Source organism: Dunckerocampus dactyliophorus, chromosome 6 (genome assembly GCF_027744805.1).
Source record: "Dunckerocampus dactyliophorus isolate RoL2022-P2 chromosome 6, RoL_Ddac_1.1, whole genome shotgun sequence".
NCBI classification, from domain to species: Eukaryota; Metazoa; Chordata; class Actinopteri; order Syngnathiformes; family Syngnathidae; genus Dunckerocampus; species Dunckerocampus dactyliophorus.
In genome coordinates this window covers 7,677,807-7,691,457 of record NC_072824.1, presented here as the reverse complement: position 1 = coordinate 7,691,457, position 13,651 = coordinate 7,677,807, and the positions used below count along the sequence as shown (strand labels likewise).

General features: G+C 40.9%; 1 protein-coding gene across 5 annotated transcripts in view; it reads left to right on the top strand.

Moving 5' to 3' along the window:
- Window positions 1–6,448, top strand: part of arhgap10 (Rho GTPase activating protein 10) — an 85,344-nt gene extending 78,896 nt beyond the window's left edge. Inside the window, exons 22-23 of one of the 5 annotated variants that reach the window (XM_054778487.1) lie at window positions 322–407; window positions 3,122–5,224. In XM_054778487.1, coding sequence (XP_054634462.1) covers window positions 322–407; window positions 3,122–3,210 — 175 coding nt within the window. In that variant the 3' untranslated portion in view covers window positions 3,211–5,224. Of the gene's footprint in view, window positions 1–321; window positions 408–3,121; window positions 5,225–6,283 lie in introns of those variants that run through there. The other 4 variants (XM_054778485.1, XM_054778486.1, XM_054778489.1 and 1 more) reach the window with 4 other exon arrangements.
- The last annotated feature ends 7,203 nt before the right edge of the window (window positions 6,449–13,651 follow it).

Genomic DNA, 13,651 nt, shown 5'->3' with positions numbered 1-13,651 from the left:
TTCTCAATTACTGGGCGAAATTGGCCAATGGTGTATTGCATCAATAAATGTAAGGATTTTTGCATTTAATTCACGGCCGTTTTATTTACTGTCACAAACGTACACAGTCTTTGCTGGTAAAATAAGTATAGAACTTTAAAAAAGTGAATAAAAAATAAATAAAATAAATAAATATCAACCATATTTTATAGGTACCTATCAAGACCATCATTGTAAATTCAGCCTAAAAATTTGAGACTAGACACATAACTGTAATCCACCCCCACTCAAAAAAAAACAGAGGCCGCTTGCTCACTGATTGCCTCCATTTTTCATTGTCAGCAGCAGGAAAGCCAAGGCGGTGTACCCGTGCGAGGCCGAGCACGATTCGGAGCTCTCCTTCCAGGTTGGCGCAATTTTCAGTGCCGGTAAGTGTTATCGGCGTACACCGGAGCCGGCCAGCATATTGGAGTGGGAGGAAAAACCAACTCCCAATCTGATCGCCAATCGAAAAGAGAGATAGGACGAAAGTGTGGTGGAAGGGAGGAGCTTTGATCACTTAGAAGTGAGGATGGTTATGTTGTTATTACAGTGGAACCTTGGTTAGAGTCATTAATTTGTTCCAGAAGGTCCGACTCTAACCAAAACGGACGCTAACTGAATCAATTTTTCCCATAAGAAATAATGTAAATCCAATTAATCAGTTCCAGAAATCCAAACATGTTAAAACAAAACATGTTTTTATAGTTTTACAAGTAATACTTTTACATAGTTTTCCAAACAATTTCAAATGCATGTAAATGACAAATGAAAGGGATAAATGAACATTTAAGGTTACTTTTACCTTCATTGACGACATGACTGTTCCCAAAGACATGATGTAGCAGCGAGACACACAAACGGACACCACCTTACTGTTTTGCCATGAGTTATTTGTTGAATTGGATATAAAGCTCTAGAAACACGTTTTCAGTGATCACAGATGAGCTACTTAGCTGACTTAAGGTTCCTGTTAACCGGAAAATGTACGTAAATCAAGGCAACATTTTGGCGTAAATTTTCAACGTTAACTGAAAAACACGCAAACCGGGGCGGACGCTAACCAATCTTCCACTAATTGTTTTGATAAAATTCCACAGTGCATGCTCTCACTTTGTGTATATTTAAAATCTTAAGAGGATGTAAAGTAGATTAGTGGGTAAAAAAATGTGGTTATACTGGAAGTAGTAGTTGTCGTCCGCTTTTCTTTCAACATCATACATAAAGTAATAATGCATCTTCTCACTTGTTATCCACATGTGTGATAGTAATAATCCCAATACTCACAGTCAAATTTGTTTTTAGAATATTTAATTATGGTGTTATTATCTATATAATATATATTCATACACTTTATTTATATAATATTCATATATGTATTTCTCGTTTTTAACTGTGCTTAATTCAATCATTACATAAATGACAAAAATGGGAAATATATCAATTTTATAACAGCTTAAAGTTTAAAATACAAATCTTGGTGACTTATTGTTAGCATGGAATGAGTTAAGCCACGACTCACTTTTATCATTAAGTCAGATATACAGTCGTCCCTCACAATATCATGGTTTGATTATCTCTCCCTTGTTATATTGCGTTTTTTTTGTTTGTTTTTATTTTTCAGAAATTAATAAATGTATCAATGATGGCTGTTTTGTGGTAGACTATGATCTGTTAGTCAAAACATATTGAAATACAAGTGATGTAGTGTTCTGGTCACTAGCCAGCAGTAATGACACAAAACAATTTAGACATTACCTTACATGACATTACCTTAACACTGCATTAAGTCAGCCATGGCATATGCGACATGATACACTGAAAAAGGTTCTCTTCCCATCCCGTGTGGAAGTGGTCAGTTTTTGGTATCTTAGATTTAGAAGAAATAAATTTGAGGCTAGCTTGTTAGCTCGCTGGCTAGCAGCCGTCTCGAGTCCCTGCAGCATTCATTGTTATAAACAATGAAGTGTAATTGAAGTGTAAAGGTGACTATAGGTGTGCTTTTTCATGTCTACAGGGCTCTAATAATATTAAAAACTATATTTAGAAAGTCATAAGCAGGTTTTCTATGCTCTAACTAGGAAAATATTCCATTTATTATTGAATAATATTGTATTGAATCGTATATTGCAGAAATTCATTTATCGCAGTCGGATCTGGAACCAATTAACCGCTGTAAATGAGGGACGACTGTATATTGTCTTTTTTTTCTTGACATTAATACACACAATTACATGTGCAAAGTGTTTTTTAAGGTACATTATTTTAGAAACATGAGGAAAGGACATGATAACGCCATGTATAAACTGAGTAAAATGTAGAAATAAACATCATAATTGCACTAAATTAGATATTTGACTTATATAAGTTTAGACACACATTCTCATTCAGTAGCATGAGAAAGTATGTCTAAACTTTTGATTGGCGTGACTGGCACTGTGAATGTGCATTGTGTGTTAAACCAAGGATAAAGATGGTATTTTTTAGGATTATTATTTAAAGTCAGACACCAGCTGTATGTCTATTCATATTTTTTAGCGGTTTTTGACTAGTTATCCACGACCCACCCAGTGAGAATCACTAATATACCGTCAGTACAGCCCTCACATTTCAACAAGCATTTTTATTGCAGCATTATATTGGCAAGGGACAATACGAGAAAGAAAGTAAACTTGGATACACAGTACTTTAGAGCAGTCAGTGTGCAGCTTGTATAGCAGTATAGATTTCCTATCCACTGAAAATGAGTCAACACACAGCTGTGATTGTCTGAAGCACAAGTGAACACAAGTGACAACACAAGTGAATAATAGCAAGATAATTGCGCTATTGGTCTGGGGCTGCATCAGTGCTGCTGGCATTGGGGAGCTACGGTTCATAATTATGTACAGTATATAATTTATGTGATAAAAATGCTTGCTGGAAGGTGAGGGATTTATGGAATAGTTGAAGGTGTCGTATGCAAGGGATAACTGTAAAAGTCCACTGGATTTGCTCACACTCACTTGAGTCCCTGTGCTTTCTCTTATCTAACGCCCACCCTCTGCCAATACCCACCACCACCACCTGCGGCTGCCCCTCGTCATGTCCTCGTCTTCTGCAGTGACCCAGTCGAGAGAGCCTGGCTGGCTGGAGGGGGAACTGGAGGGCAAGAGGGGCCTTATCCCTGAGAACTATGTGGAGATGCTGTAGCCTCCAAATGGACACAATTATTCATATTATTATTATGTGCACGGGCCTTTGCAGTCACGGTGGAGCCTCATTCACCAGAGTGTTCTCTCAAGGCATGGACTTGATGTGAAATAGATGCCTGCGTACTTTATGCCATGCATGCTGGCCGTCAGAGAGGAGACCACATGGGGTTTTATTCCGCCGCACTGCTGTAAACCCAGGTAGCATATTTTTGCTCCACCCACTTATACATGGTATCCATGACGAGCCCCTCTCACAGCAGCATTCTGTCCCAATGTGCCTTTGTAGTGTAGACGGGTATGAATGGCCATAAATCACAGGGTTCTCACTTTTACTGCTACTTTCTCACTCGAGGCACCTTGCTTTTGGCTTCTTCTGCGCTTCACTTGCATGACTTCAACGGGCGCTGATGCTGTAGTTTTCATTCAAACCCAAAGGTAGCGACATTAAGCTAGCTGGCAACCTTCTCCCCATCCATGCTAATGTCAAAGATCAGCAGCTGGGTTTCACATCACTTCTCACACGTTCATTTGAAGAGACAAACATACCTGCATGCCAAAGATCAAGCACTCTTGGTAGAATTGCTTTGCAAAAGCTACAACAGAGTGGCACATCCTCTGTTTGCAGCAAGCACAACTCAATGATCTGGTCGCAAAAACTACAACAGAGTGATACATCTTTTGTTGGGTAATCTTTAGTTGCAAAAACAACCTCAAAGTGATAAATCTTTTGTTGGGTAATTGCAAATACAAAGATCATCATCACTCGGTAGTAGTTTTTACAAATACAGATGACTCAACAAAAGACCTGTCACTATGTTGTTGTTTTTGTAAATACAACAGAGGATGAACCACTCTTGTGTAGTTTTCTGGACTCTAAACTATCCAACCAAAGATGTCTGACTTTGTTGTAGTTTTTGAGTGGTGTATCTTTTGTTGGGTGATCTCTATTTGCAAAAACAACAACTTTCATTGGGTAATGCAGTATGTAGTCCATAAAGCTACAACAAGAGTGGCCCATCTTCTGTTGGGCGATCTTTGTATTTACATAAACAACAACAAAGTAATACATCTTTTGTTGGGTAATGTGTAGTTGCAAAAACTACAACAGAGTGATACATCTTGTTGGATTACCAATATTTGCAAAAACGACAACAAAGTGATAAGTCTTTAATTGGGAAATATGTCGTCCCGAAAACTACAAGAGTCATCCATCTTCTGCTGCATCATCATCATTTGCAAAAAGTACACCAGAGTGATACATCCGCAGGAAAGTTTCAAAGCAGGCAAAACTATCTTTTTCAAATGTGTGCACTTGTTTGGTTTTTGAGCTGCTAATAATGTAGATGCAAGTATTGAATTCAACGCACCCAAATGTTTTGGATCAGAATCAGCTCTGGTTTTGTAGTCAGTGCAGTCCTCTCCAAGTCAGAGATGCTTTTTCAGGGCTGAATGAGAAGACAAGCAGCATGCATTGACATTATTCTTCATATTATTATCATTATCATTATTATTATTATTATTATTATTATTATTATTATGGGAAGTGTTTTTGTTGTTTTTAAGCTTGTTTTAAACTTTGCTCAGTTCCTCGCTGAGCAGAGAAATGAGACACTCCTGCAAAATGTCTGATTTAACATGATTTTATTTTCTTTATATTTCACTACCAAAATAGATGATTTTATTATGAATAAGATATTAAAATACAGTATTTACAAAGTTTTTTTTGTTGTTTTTTTTTCCCTTTCTGTGTATGTACCAAGTTTATTTCACAAGGTTGAAGATGTTGGAAAGGTGGAATGTTTTAAGCACGTCACAATCCATCACTCGCACAGACAACAATTCACTTCACATTTATTGGAGATTTTTTTTTGTTTTCACTGGCGGTTGCAATAATAATTTAAAAGTGTTGATTTGTGGTGTTTGTAAAGTGCCTTGACTTCATTTTTATACCTACAGGGCATCGTCTTGTTAAATAATGTGAAATAAAATGTCTACTTTACTCTTTAACATGTTTTCCTGTTGTCCAATGTCCAAATCCTTTAAAAAAAACAACACTTTTTCATGAAAATGTCTTTTTAGCTCTGGGGTCACCAACGTTTTTTCTTGCCAGAGCTACTTTTAGAAAATGAAAATGGCCATGAGCTACTCATTTTGTAGAAATGATTTTCATACCTTATTTCAACCCAAACAAATCAAATATGCTTGTTTTACCAAAACATTCACAAAATGCTGGTATCCACAACTCACATTTTGTATTTCAGAATACATTTCTTTCTAGTGTTCTCACATTATTAACTGAAAACCTGAATGAAAAGCAGGCCTGCTGGCGCCTCATGTGGTCGTGGGGGGCTACCTGGTGCCCACAGGCACTGTGTTGGTGACCCCCGTTTTAGCTCATAAGCTGTCAAAAAAATGAAAGAGTCCATGTTTTTGTGACACATTCCTTCTGAGGGGTCAGATTGGTTCTTCCTTACTATCCAAGATTAAGGATTCTGATTAGACGAGGCATCACTCTGCAGCTCACTTTGCTGTGTACCTCCCTCCATTCTTTTGTTATGATTGACTCGTTGTTGCCATATTGTACTGAACAGTCAGGACAGACTGAAGTTCCTATGCTACCACAATGTCTCAATAGGCTCCATTTCTGTTTCTATGGTTATAATGACACTTTTCTATCACTGGTACCCTTCTGTGTTGGCGTCAGAAAAAAAACAAAAACAGAACAAAAAATATTTAGGAACTTCAGTAAAACAAAAAAACACACACTGTAGAGTGTATGGCAGGAGTACTCTTCTGCTTCTAAGGCTCACCCACAAAAACACTAGTCATAGTTCTTCTGTGTAACAGATGAACTGTGAAAAGGGTCTGCGACAAAAAAAAAAAAAATGCTGGTCAAAAATATACAGCGGTGTGAAAAAGTGTTTTCCCCCTTTGCCTCTTCCAGATTTCCTATTTTTGTCACACGTAAATCTATCAGTGTGGAAAAGGTTATAAAGCCATTTGTAAAGTTTTGGGGCTCTAGCGAGCCACAGTGAGCGCCATTTCATGGAACAGTGTGTGCACCTTCCTAGGAGTGGCCGCCCAACCAAAATTACTCCAAGAACGCGATGACAACTCATCCAAGAGGTCACAAAAGACCCCACAACAACATCCAAAGAACTGCAGGCCTCACTTCCCTCAGTTAAGGTCAGTGTTCATGACTCCACCATAAGAAAGACACTGGGCAAAAAACGACCTGCGTGGCAGACGTCCAGGAGGACCACTGCTGAAGAAAAAGAACATTAAGGCTCGTCTCAATTTTGCCACAAAATGTCTTGATGATCCCTACAACCTTTGACAAAATACTCTGGTCTGACGAGACAAAAGTTGAACTTTTTGGAAGGTGTGTGTCCCATTACATCTGGTGTAAAAGTAACGCTGTATTGCAGAAAACATCATACCAGCAGTAAAATGTGGCGGTGGTAGTGTGATGGTCTGGGGTGGTTTTGCTGCTTCAGGACCTGGAAGACTTGCTGTGACAAATGGAACCATGAATTCTGCTGTCTACCAAAAAATCCTGAAGGAGAATGTCCGGCCATCTGTTGGTGACCTCAAGCTGAAACCAACTTGGGTTCTGCAGCAGGACAATGAAAAAAATGCTTGTCATAAAGATCTGTGAATGCTGTGTAGTTTTGAAGCATTCACTGCACACACACCAGTCAGAGATCTTTTATATGACGGTAGCGCTCTTCTGTTTTTAGGAATCTACCCCACAAAAAATGCCCATCAACAATCTACTTGACAGGAACCCTTTTTAAGGGTGTAACGAAGGAAAAAAAATGACTGTTGTAAAGATCCATAAATGCTCTGCTGTTTTTAATCATCCACTGCACAAACACCAGTCAGAGATCTTTTGGACGACAGGGGCGCTCTGCTGTTTTTAAGAATCTACCCCAAAAAGTACTTGTGAAAGATCAACGATATGACGGGAGTACTCTTGATCTTTATGATGTAATGATGAAAAAATGCTTGTCATAAAGATGTATGAATGCTCTGCTGCTTGTATACAGTGTACATCTACTGCACAGACACCAGCCAGAAATCTTTTACATGATAGTGGCACTCTGCTGTTTTTAGGAATCTGCCTTCCCAAAAAACGCCAGTCAGTGATTTTATACTTGACGGGAGACTGCTCTTTTTAAGGATATAATGAAGAAATAAAATGGTCGTCGTAAAGATCTATGCTGTTTTTAAGCATACACTGCACAAACACCCGAGATCTTTTATACCACAGGGGTGCTCTGCTGTTTTTAAGAACCTACTTCCAAAAATCACTCGTCTTAAGATCTTCAATATGACTAGGAGTGCTGTGCTGTTTCCTGGAAATACATGTTGTACTTTTGTTAGACTTACTGTAAGTGGTGCAATGGTGTTCAAAGTGTGAATTGTATGGCTTTGGGAATGTGGAAGTAGTGTAGTGTATTGTTTATACATCCTGGTTTGAGTGCACACACACACACACACACACACACAGTGGTTACATAACACTAAGGTGGAGCTAATGAGATGGGCGACATTTCCCTCCACCCTTCCCCCTCTCACTACCCCCTCCATCACTGCCACCATCTACCCTCAGGGCCCTTCATCGTCCCCTCTCCCCCCACCCTGTAGAAATACTGCTGAATCACAGCGGCTACGCCAGCCAGCCAGACTGTCTATCATACAAAGTCTGAAGTCTCTCCTCCTCGGCACAATCTGACTCATCTACGCGTCCCTCCTCCTCTTTTTATACTTTTTTTTTTGTCTTGTCTTTGTTTGCACCGGCTAGGTGAAAGTCATTTTAATGCTTTAAGGCTTACATGTTTGTATTTATATTTATGTCTGCAGGCATTGTTGTCACTAGAAAATTGCAAGATGGAACAATGACACTAGCTTGACACATCACCGCAAATCATAGCAGTCCCCGAGCACCATGCAAATATCTATCCAGCTGGGAATTGTCAATTCTGTGGTGTCATCAAGTTTCAGTCTGGAGTTCCACAGTGGAACCTCAACTATGATCCGCTGCGGAACGCATGTCGACAACCAGTTTGTTCCCATTTCCAATCCGTTTTCCTCTAATCAAAATTAGTAGTTTCAGGAAGGGTGACCCGAGGGTGTGTACCAACTATAGGGGATCACACTCTTCAGCTTGTGAATGTTGGCCTCCTGCAAGGCTGCCCTTTGTCACAGTTTCTCTTCATAGTTTTCATGGACAGAATTTCTAGGCGCAGCCAAGGAGTTGAGGGGTCCAGTTTGGAGGCCTTAGTATCTCGTCTCTGCTATACGATGTGGTCCTGATGGCCTCATCGGGCTGTGACTTTCAGCGTTTACTGGGGCGGTTTGCATCTGAGTGTGAAGCTTCTAGGATGAGACTCAGCACCTCCAAATCTGAGGCCATGGTTCTCAGTCGGAAAAGGGTGGATTGCTCCCTCTAGGTTGGGAGTGAGGTCCTAACCCAGGCGGAGGAGTTCGAGTATCTTGGGGTCTTGTTCACCAGTGAGGGAAGGTTGGACCGTGAGGTCGACAGGCGGAGCGGCGCAGCATCTGCAGTAACGCGGTCGCTGTACCAGGCCGTCGTGGTGAAGAGAGAGCTGAGCCGGAAGGCAAAGCTCTCGATTTTAAAGAACGAAATCGTGGATGCAAGGGGCTGGACTCACCCTAAGAGACAGGGTGAGGAGCTCAGGAAACTGGGAGGGACCCAGAGTAGAGCTGCTGCTCCTTCACATCGAAAAGAGCCAGTTGAGGTGATTTGGGCATCTAGTCCGGATGCCTCCCCGACGCCTCCTAGTGAGATGTTCCGGGCATGCCCAGCCGGGAGAAGGCTGGGCAGACCTAGGACACGCTGGAGGGATTATGTCTCACAGCTGGCCTGGGAACGCCTTGGTGTCCTCCCGGTGAAACTGGAAGAGGTAGCCGGGGAAGTCTGGACTTCCCTACTGAGACTGCTGCCTCCGCAACCCGGACCCGGATAAGCAGAAGAAAATGGGTGGATGGATGGATGGAAAATGAGTAGTCACGTGTCACTTTATAACATTATTGATTCTAATACAAGTGCAACACTGTCTTTACTGAAACGTTGGCAGAGTCTAACATAAAGGTGAGTGGAGTGGCGAGCACTTAGCAACATTATTAATTCTCACAGTAAGTCTAAAAAGAAGTTAACTGCCATTAATGGTTAACACCGTTAATGTTGATCAAAACTAGGGCTGTCAATCAATTAAAATATTTAACTTCAATTTATCAGATTTTGTCCATAGCTAACTTGTAATTAATCGCATCTATAAAGAAGTTATCTATAATAAGTGTACCTTTGAGAGATCATTTTAAAGTTTTTAACACACCCATCAACATGAGTGGATAATATGTATGTTTTACGTATATATTTGTTTAGGAAATATTCTGGGGGGGGGGTTTAAACAGCGGAACACAAAATGGACCTCATTGTAAAAAAAAACAAACACAGGCTCCAACAAGTAGACATTGGTAAGGTAAACTGTCCAGCACTCACTTGTCATTCTCTTCAAGCACATCATCTCACAAAATACCATTTTGACCGACACTATAAATAGAGGATTGCAGAAACACCCACCAACTAAGTGAAATGAAATAAACGAATGAAAAGTGTTAGAAAATAAACCTTGACTACTTACAAAAAATAAAGTGCTCAAGAACAGAAGTTTACAGAAGGCCCATATGCTGTAGTTCAGTCACTCTATAACTTATACCCCACTTCCACATACTCTTTTTACACACGCATGCACCCACACACATTCTTTTACACACACTTAATCACACTTTTCTTGGTCTGGCGACTTCAACAGCGTGGAAGTATGACACCGTGGGGCTTGCAACATGCATGTTTTATTCTGTCCTCTTTGACAAACGCAGCATTTCAGGCAAAACCTCCAATAAAACGCGATAAGTAATAATAATGTTCATACCCTCTCGAGCCTTTACTGCCATGTCATTGAGCTGTGTGTGTTGCTCGCTCACTTCCGCCTTTGTCCCAACATCCTAAGGCAGTGGTCCCCAACCCCCGGGCCGTGGGTCATTTGGTAGCGGGCTGCACAGAAAGAAAAAATAATTTCCATTATTTCATTTTTTTAAATGTTTTATTTTGAAAAGTGGCCGGATTCTGTCTGTTACAACAGTCTCACTTGACACATGTCCATTGTGCGTGTGCTAACTTTATCTCATGCCACACAGATAGACTACTACTGTATTTTTAGCATTTTTCTTTCACCTCATATTTGGTGTCAAATGCTGATACTATGTGGGAATGCATAAAGGTAAGTTTTGATGACTTATTGAGTGCTAATGTGCACATTTGTCTGAAGTTAATTCATGCTAGCACACTGCCTTGTACCACACACGTCAAACAGCCATGTAATAATCTCTCTGGAAACACTTGGCTGGAACTTGAACTGGTGGATGGTGGGTCGGCATTCATTTTGTGCTTTTAATTTGATGTTATTCATGTCTTAGTTTTACACAATACAAAATAAGATAAATTATAGCGCTATAATGTACGCCCCCCCGGTCCGCGGGAGATTTGTGGGAACACAAGCCGGTCCGTTGTCTTTGCCTATGCCTGCCGCTAACTAGCAGCTCGTAGCCAAAATTTTAGCTCATATCCGGGAGATGACTCATAAATAAAAAACACTCGTTAGTTGGGACACTCGAACGCCAAGGTCCCACCATATAAATGACAATCTAAAATACCTGCAGTACTCCAGCACATTGTCTAGCTTCTTCAGTTTGGCCGTACAGGAAGTGGCATTTGCGACTCAACGTATTCTGGTGCCAACTCAACTCAGCGACTCAGTTGGTAAAAATGAACTTTATCTTGTGGAGAGAGCCCTCTGCCAGGGCTTTGAAGCTAAACTCGCCATTCAAAATACCCTTTCCTTTGTCCGTTTCTGCTCAATATTTGTTCCCGCTTGTGGCTCGGCCTGTGGGCTAAGGGTCAAACAGGACATGCGCACGTTAATCACACATCAAAAAAAGTAGTGGCGTTAAAGGGAATGTCCGTTAACTCGTCATTAACGCGTTAACTTTGACAGCCTTCATTAAGACGGAAAAAAAACAAAAAACATTTAACTTAAATGAAAAAGGCGTAACACAAAAGGTGAATGAAATCGCAGATGCGCCTCAAGTTCTGACTTTATAACATTCTTCATTCCTTCATACAAGTGAGAAAGAAAGTTGCAGCTAAAGTAGGAGATTATAGCGACACTATGAGCACTGCATTACTAAACAGTCTATGACCTGCATTCCCATTGGCTGACACAGCTGTCAATCAAAGACATATCTCCTGTACTACTATGTAAGCTAGTACTAAACATGACCAACTAAACTTGGTCATAATGTTTTTAGCCTAAAGTCTACAATAAATGAGTAACCAAGATGGCGTATTGCGGCTAATTTAAGGTAAGATTGGCACACCACGTGATTCCAGACGCAATATGAAGGTTAAATGTCGTTTTACGCAGCGGAGTGACACTCCTAGCATCATAATATGGTCATGTGGATGCCGAGACCGGATGTGGGCTCACAAGTTAAACCCGAGATCTTCATTTCTCCCTTGGCAAAGTTCCTGGCGCCGTTCCAGCCATCCTGTGATGCAGTGTGTCCTTCACCAACCCCCCACCCCACCCCCCGCATCCCCTATTCCCATCCCTATTCCCACTTGGTGACTCAGCAGCACAACGCTTTACCCCAAAGTAGTGCATCTATGCAAGCAGGAAGTGCACAGCATTCATACGGGATTGTTGTTTTTATTATGGGGGTGGAAATTGTGTGTGTGTGTGGGGGGGGGGGGGGGGGCGTCCTGAGAAAATGGGCCAAAGAAGGTGGCATGTGCGCGGGCGCAGCCGTGAAATCAGCCCGATCCAATAGATTGTGTTGATCTGGCACAACTACAAGTGAAAGCAATTGGAAATCTGGGGGAGATTTGGAGAGGCCTTGTGGATTTGGAGAGCAAAAAGCAATCCAGTCTGGCAAAGCAAAGCAGGAGGTTAATGGCCGCTTCTCTCTCCACAGGCAGTCTTCATCTCTTATTTTTCTTCTCTACCTGCTTGCCCTCGCCGTTCTTTGCGTTTTTGGCCTCCCGATGGTCCCAGGCGGCCAAATGCAGCTGTTTTAAATTTATCCACAAAAAAGCAGCCATTTTTCCCAGCACCCTTTCCTGTTAGCGTTCATGTTCACGCCCACATTTTCATTTTCAGCAGACACATTTTTCCATTTTTCATATCAACACTTGGTGCCATTTGTGTCGACCAAATCATCAAGTCCCGATCCACCGTGTTATTATTATTAATATCAATAAAAAGTGCCCACTTACAGTCAGTCGGCGTCAACATACATAGTCTCTTTTGTCGACATCAAATTTGGGATTTTCTATGAAAAATGGGTACGTTTACGTCAACATGTGTTGTAGTATTGTTAACTCTGGGGTGTCCAAAGTGCAACACGAGAACCATATTTTCTACGGTACATTGTAGAAACAACATTACCGCAATTTCCTGTGTATAAGATGCACCGGTGTTTAAGTTGTGCCAACCAAATTTAGAAAAAAAAAACAGATGTGGACATACAGTATATAAGCCACACTGGACTATTAGCCGCACATGCCCATGTCATAAAATGGTATATTGTGGCAAGCACAAGTCGGTGAGGACCAGGCAGCTTTGTATTTGACAGGAGCCAATCATGAAATATGAAAACACTCACAACAAGCTTGCCAACGTGTTGGAAATCGCAGGAGGTCATTACTCAATAGAACAGTCTGACTCACGGTGTCATCTTACAAAGACCGCTAAACTCATCACACAGCAACTTAACACAAATACAAGTACCAATACGAGTTTCAAATAAAAAAAACAACAGCTATTTTAATTTCTTCCCATAATGCATTTCGACTCTGCAAAGCATTTCATTCAGAGCATTTCAAAGCTGATTCATGCGCCACCAGAGGCTCCTCTGGCTCCCTCTGGTGGACAGAGGCGACTAAATGAATCAACTTTGGAACGCTCTGAATGAAATGCTTTGCTGGGACGAAATGCATTATGGGAGGAAATTAAATTAGATGAGCACCCCTGCTCTCAAGGATGTCTAAGTTGGCTTTCTGTTAGGGGTGTCACGAGACACCCAACTCGCGAGATCATGCACAAAATTGAGTCCACGAGACGAGGCGAGATTTTAACATTAAATTTGAGAAAAGTACAATTTAAAAAATATGACTGGACAAACCCTTTCATTTAACTGCATCACAACATGATGCAGGTGCTCTTTGAAATGTTTATCGTCCCACAAATTGACGCTAAATGATATTATTGTCAACATATCACAGCAATAGTTCTTTCGATATGTCATCTTTCACTGTGGCGTTTGTGACATGTATCTTCTCACAAGCAATT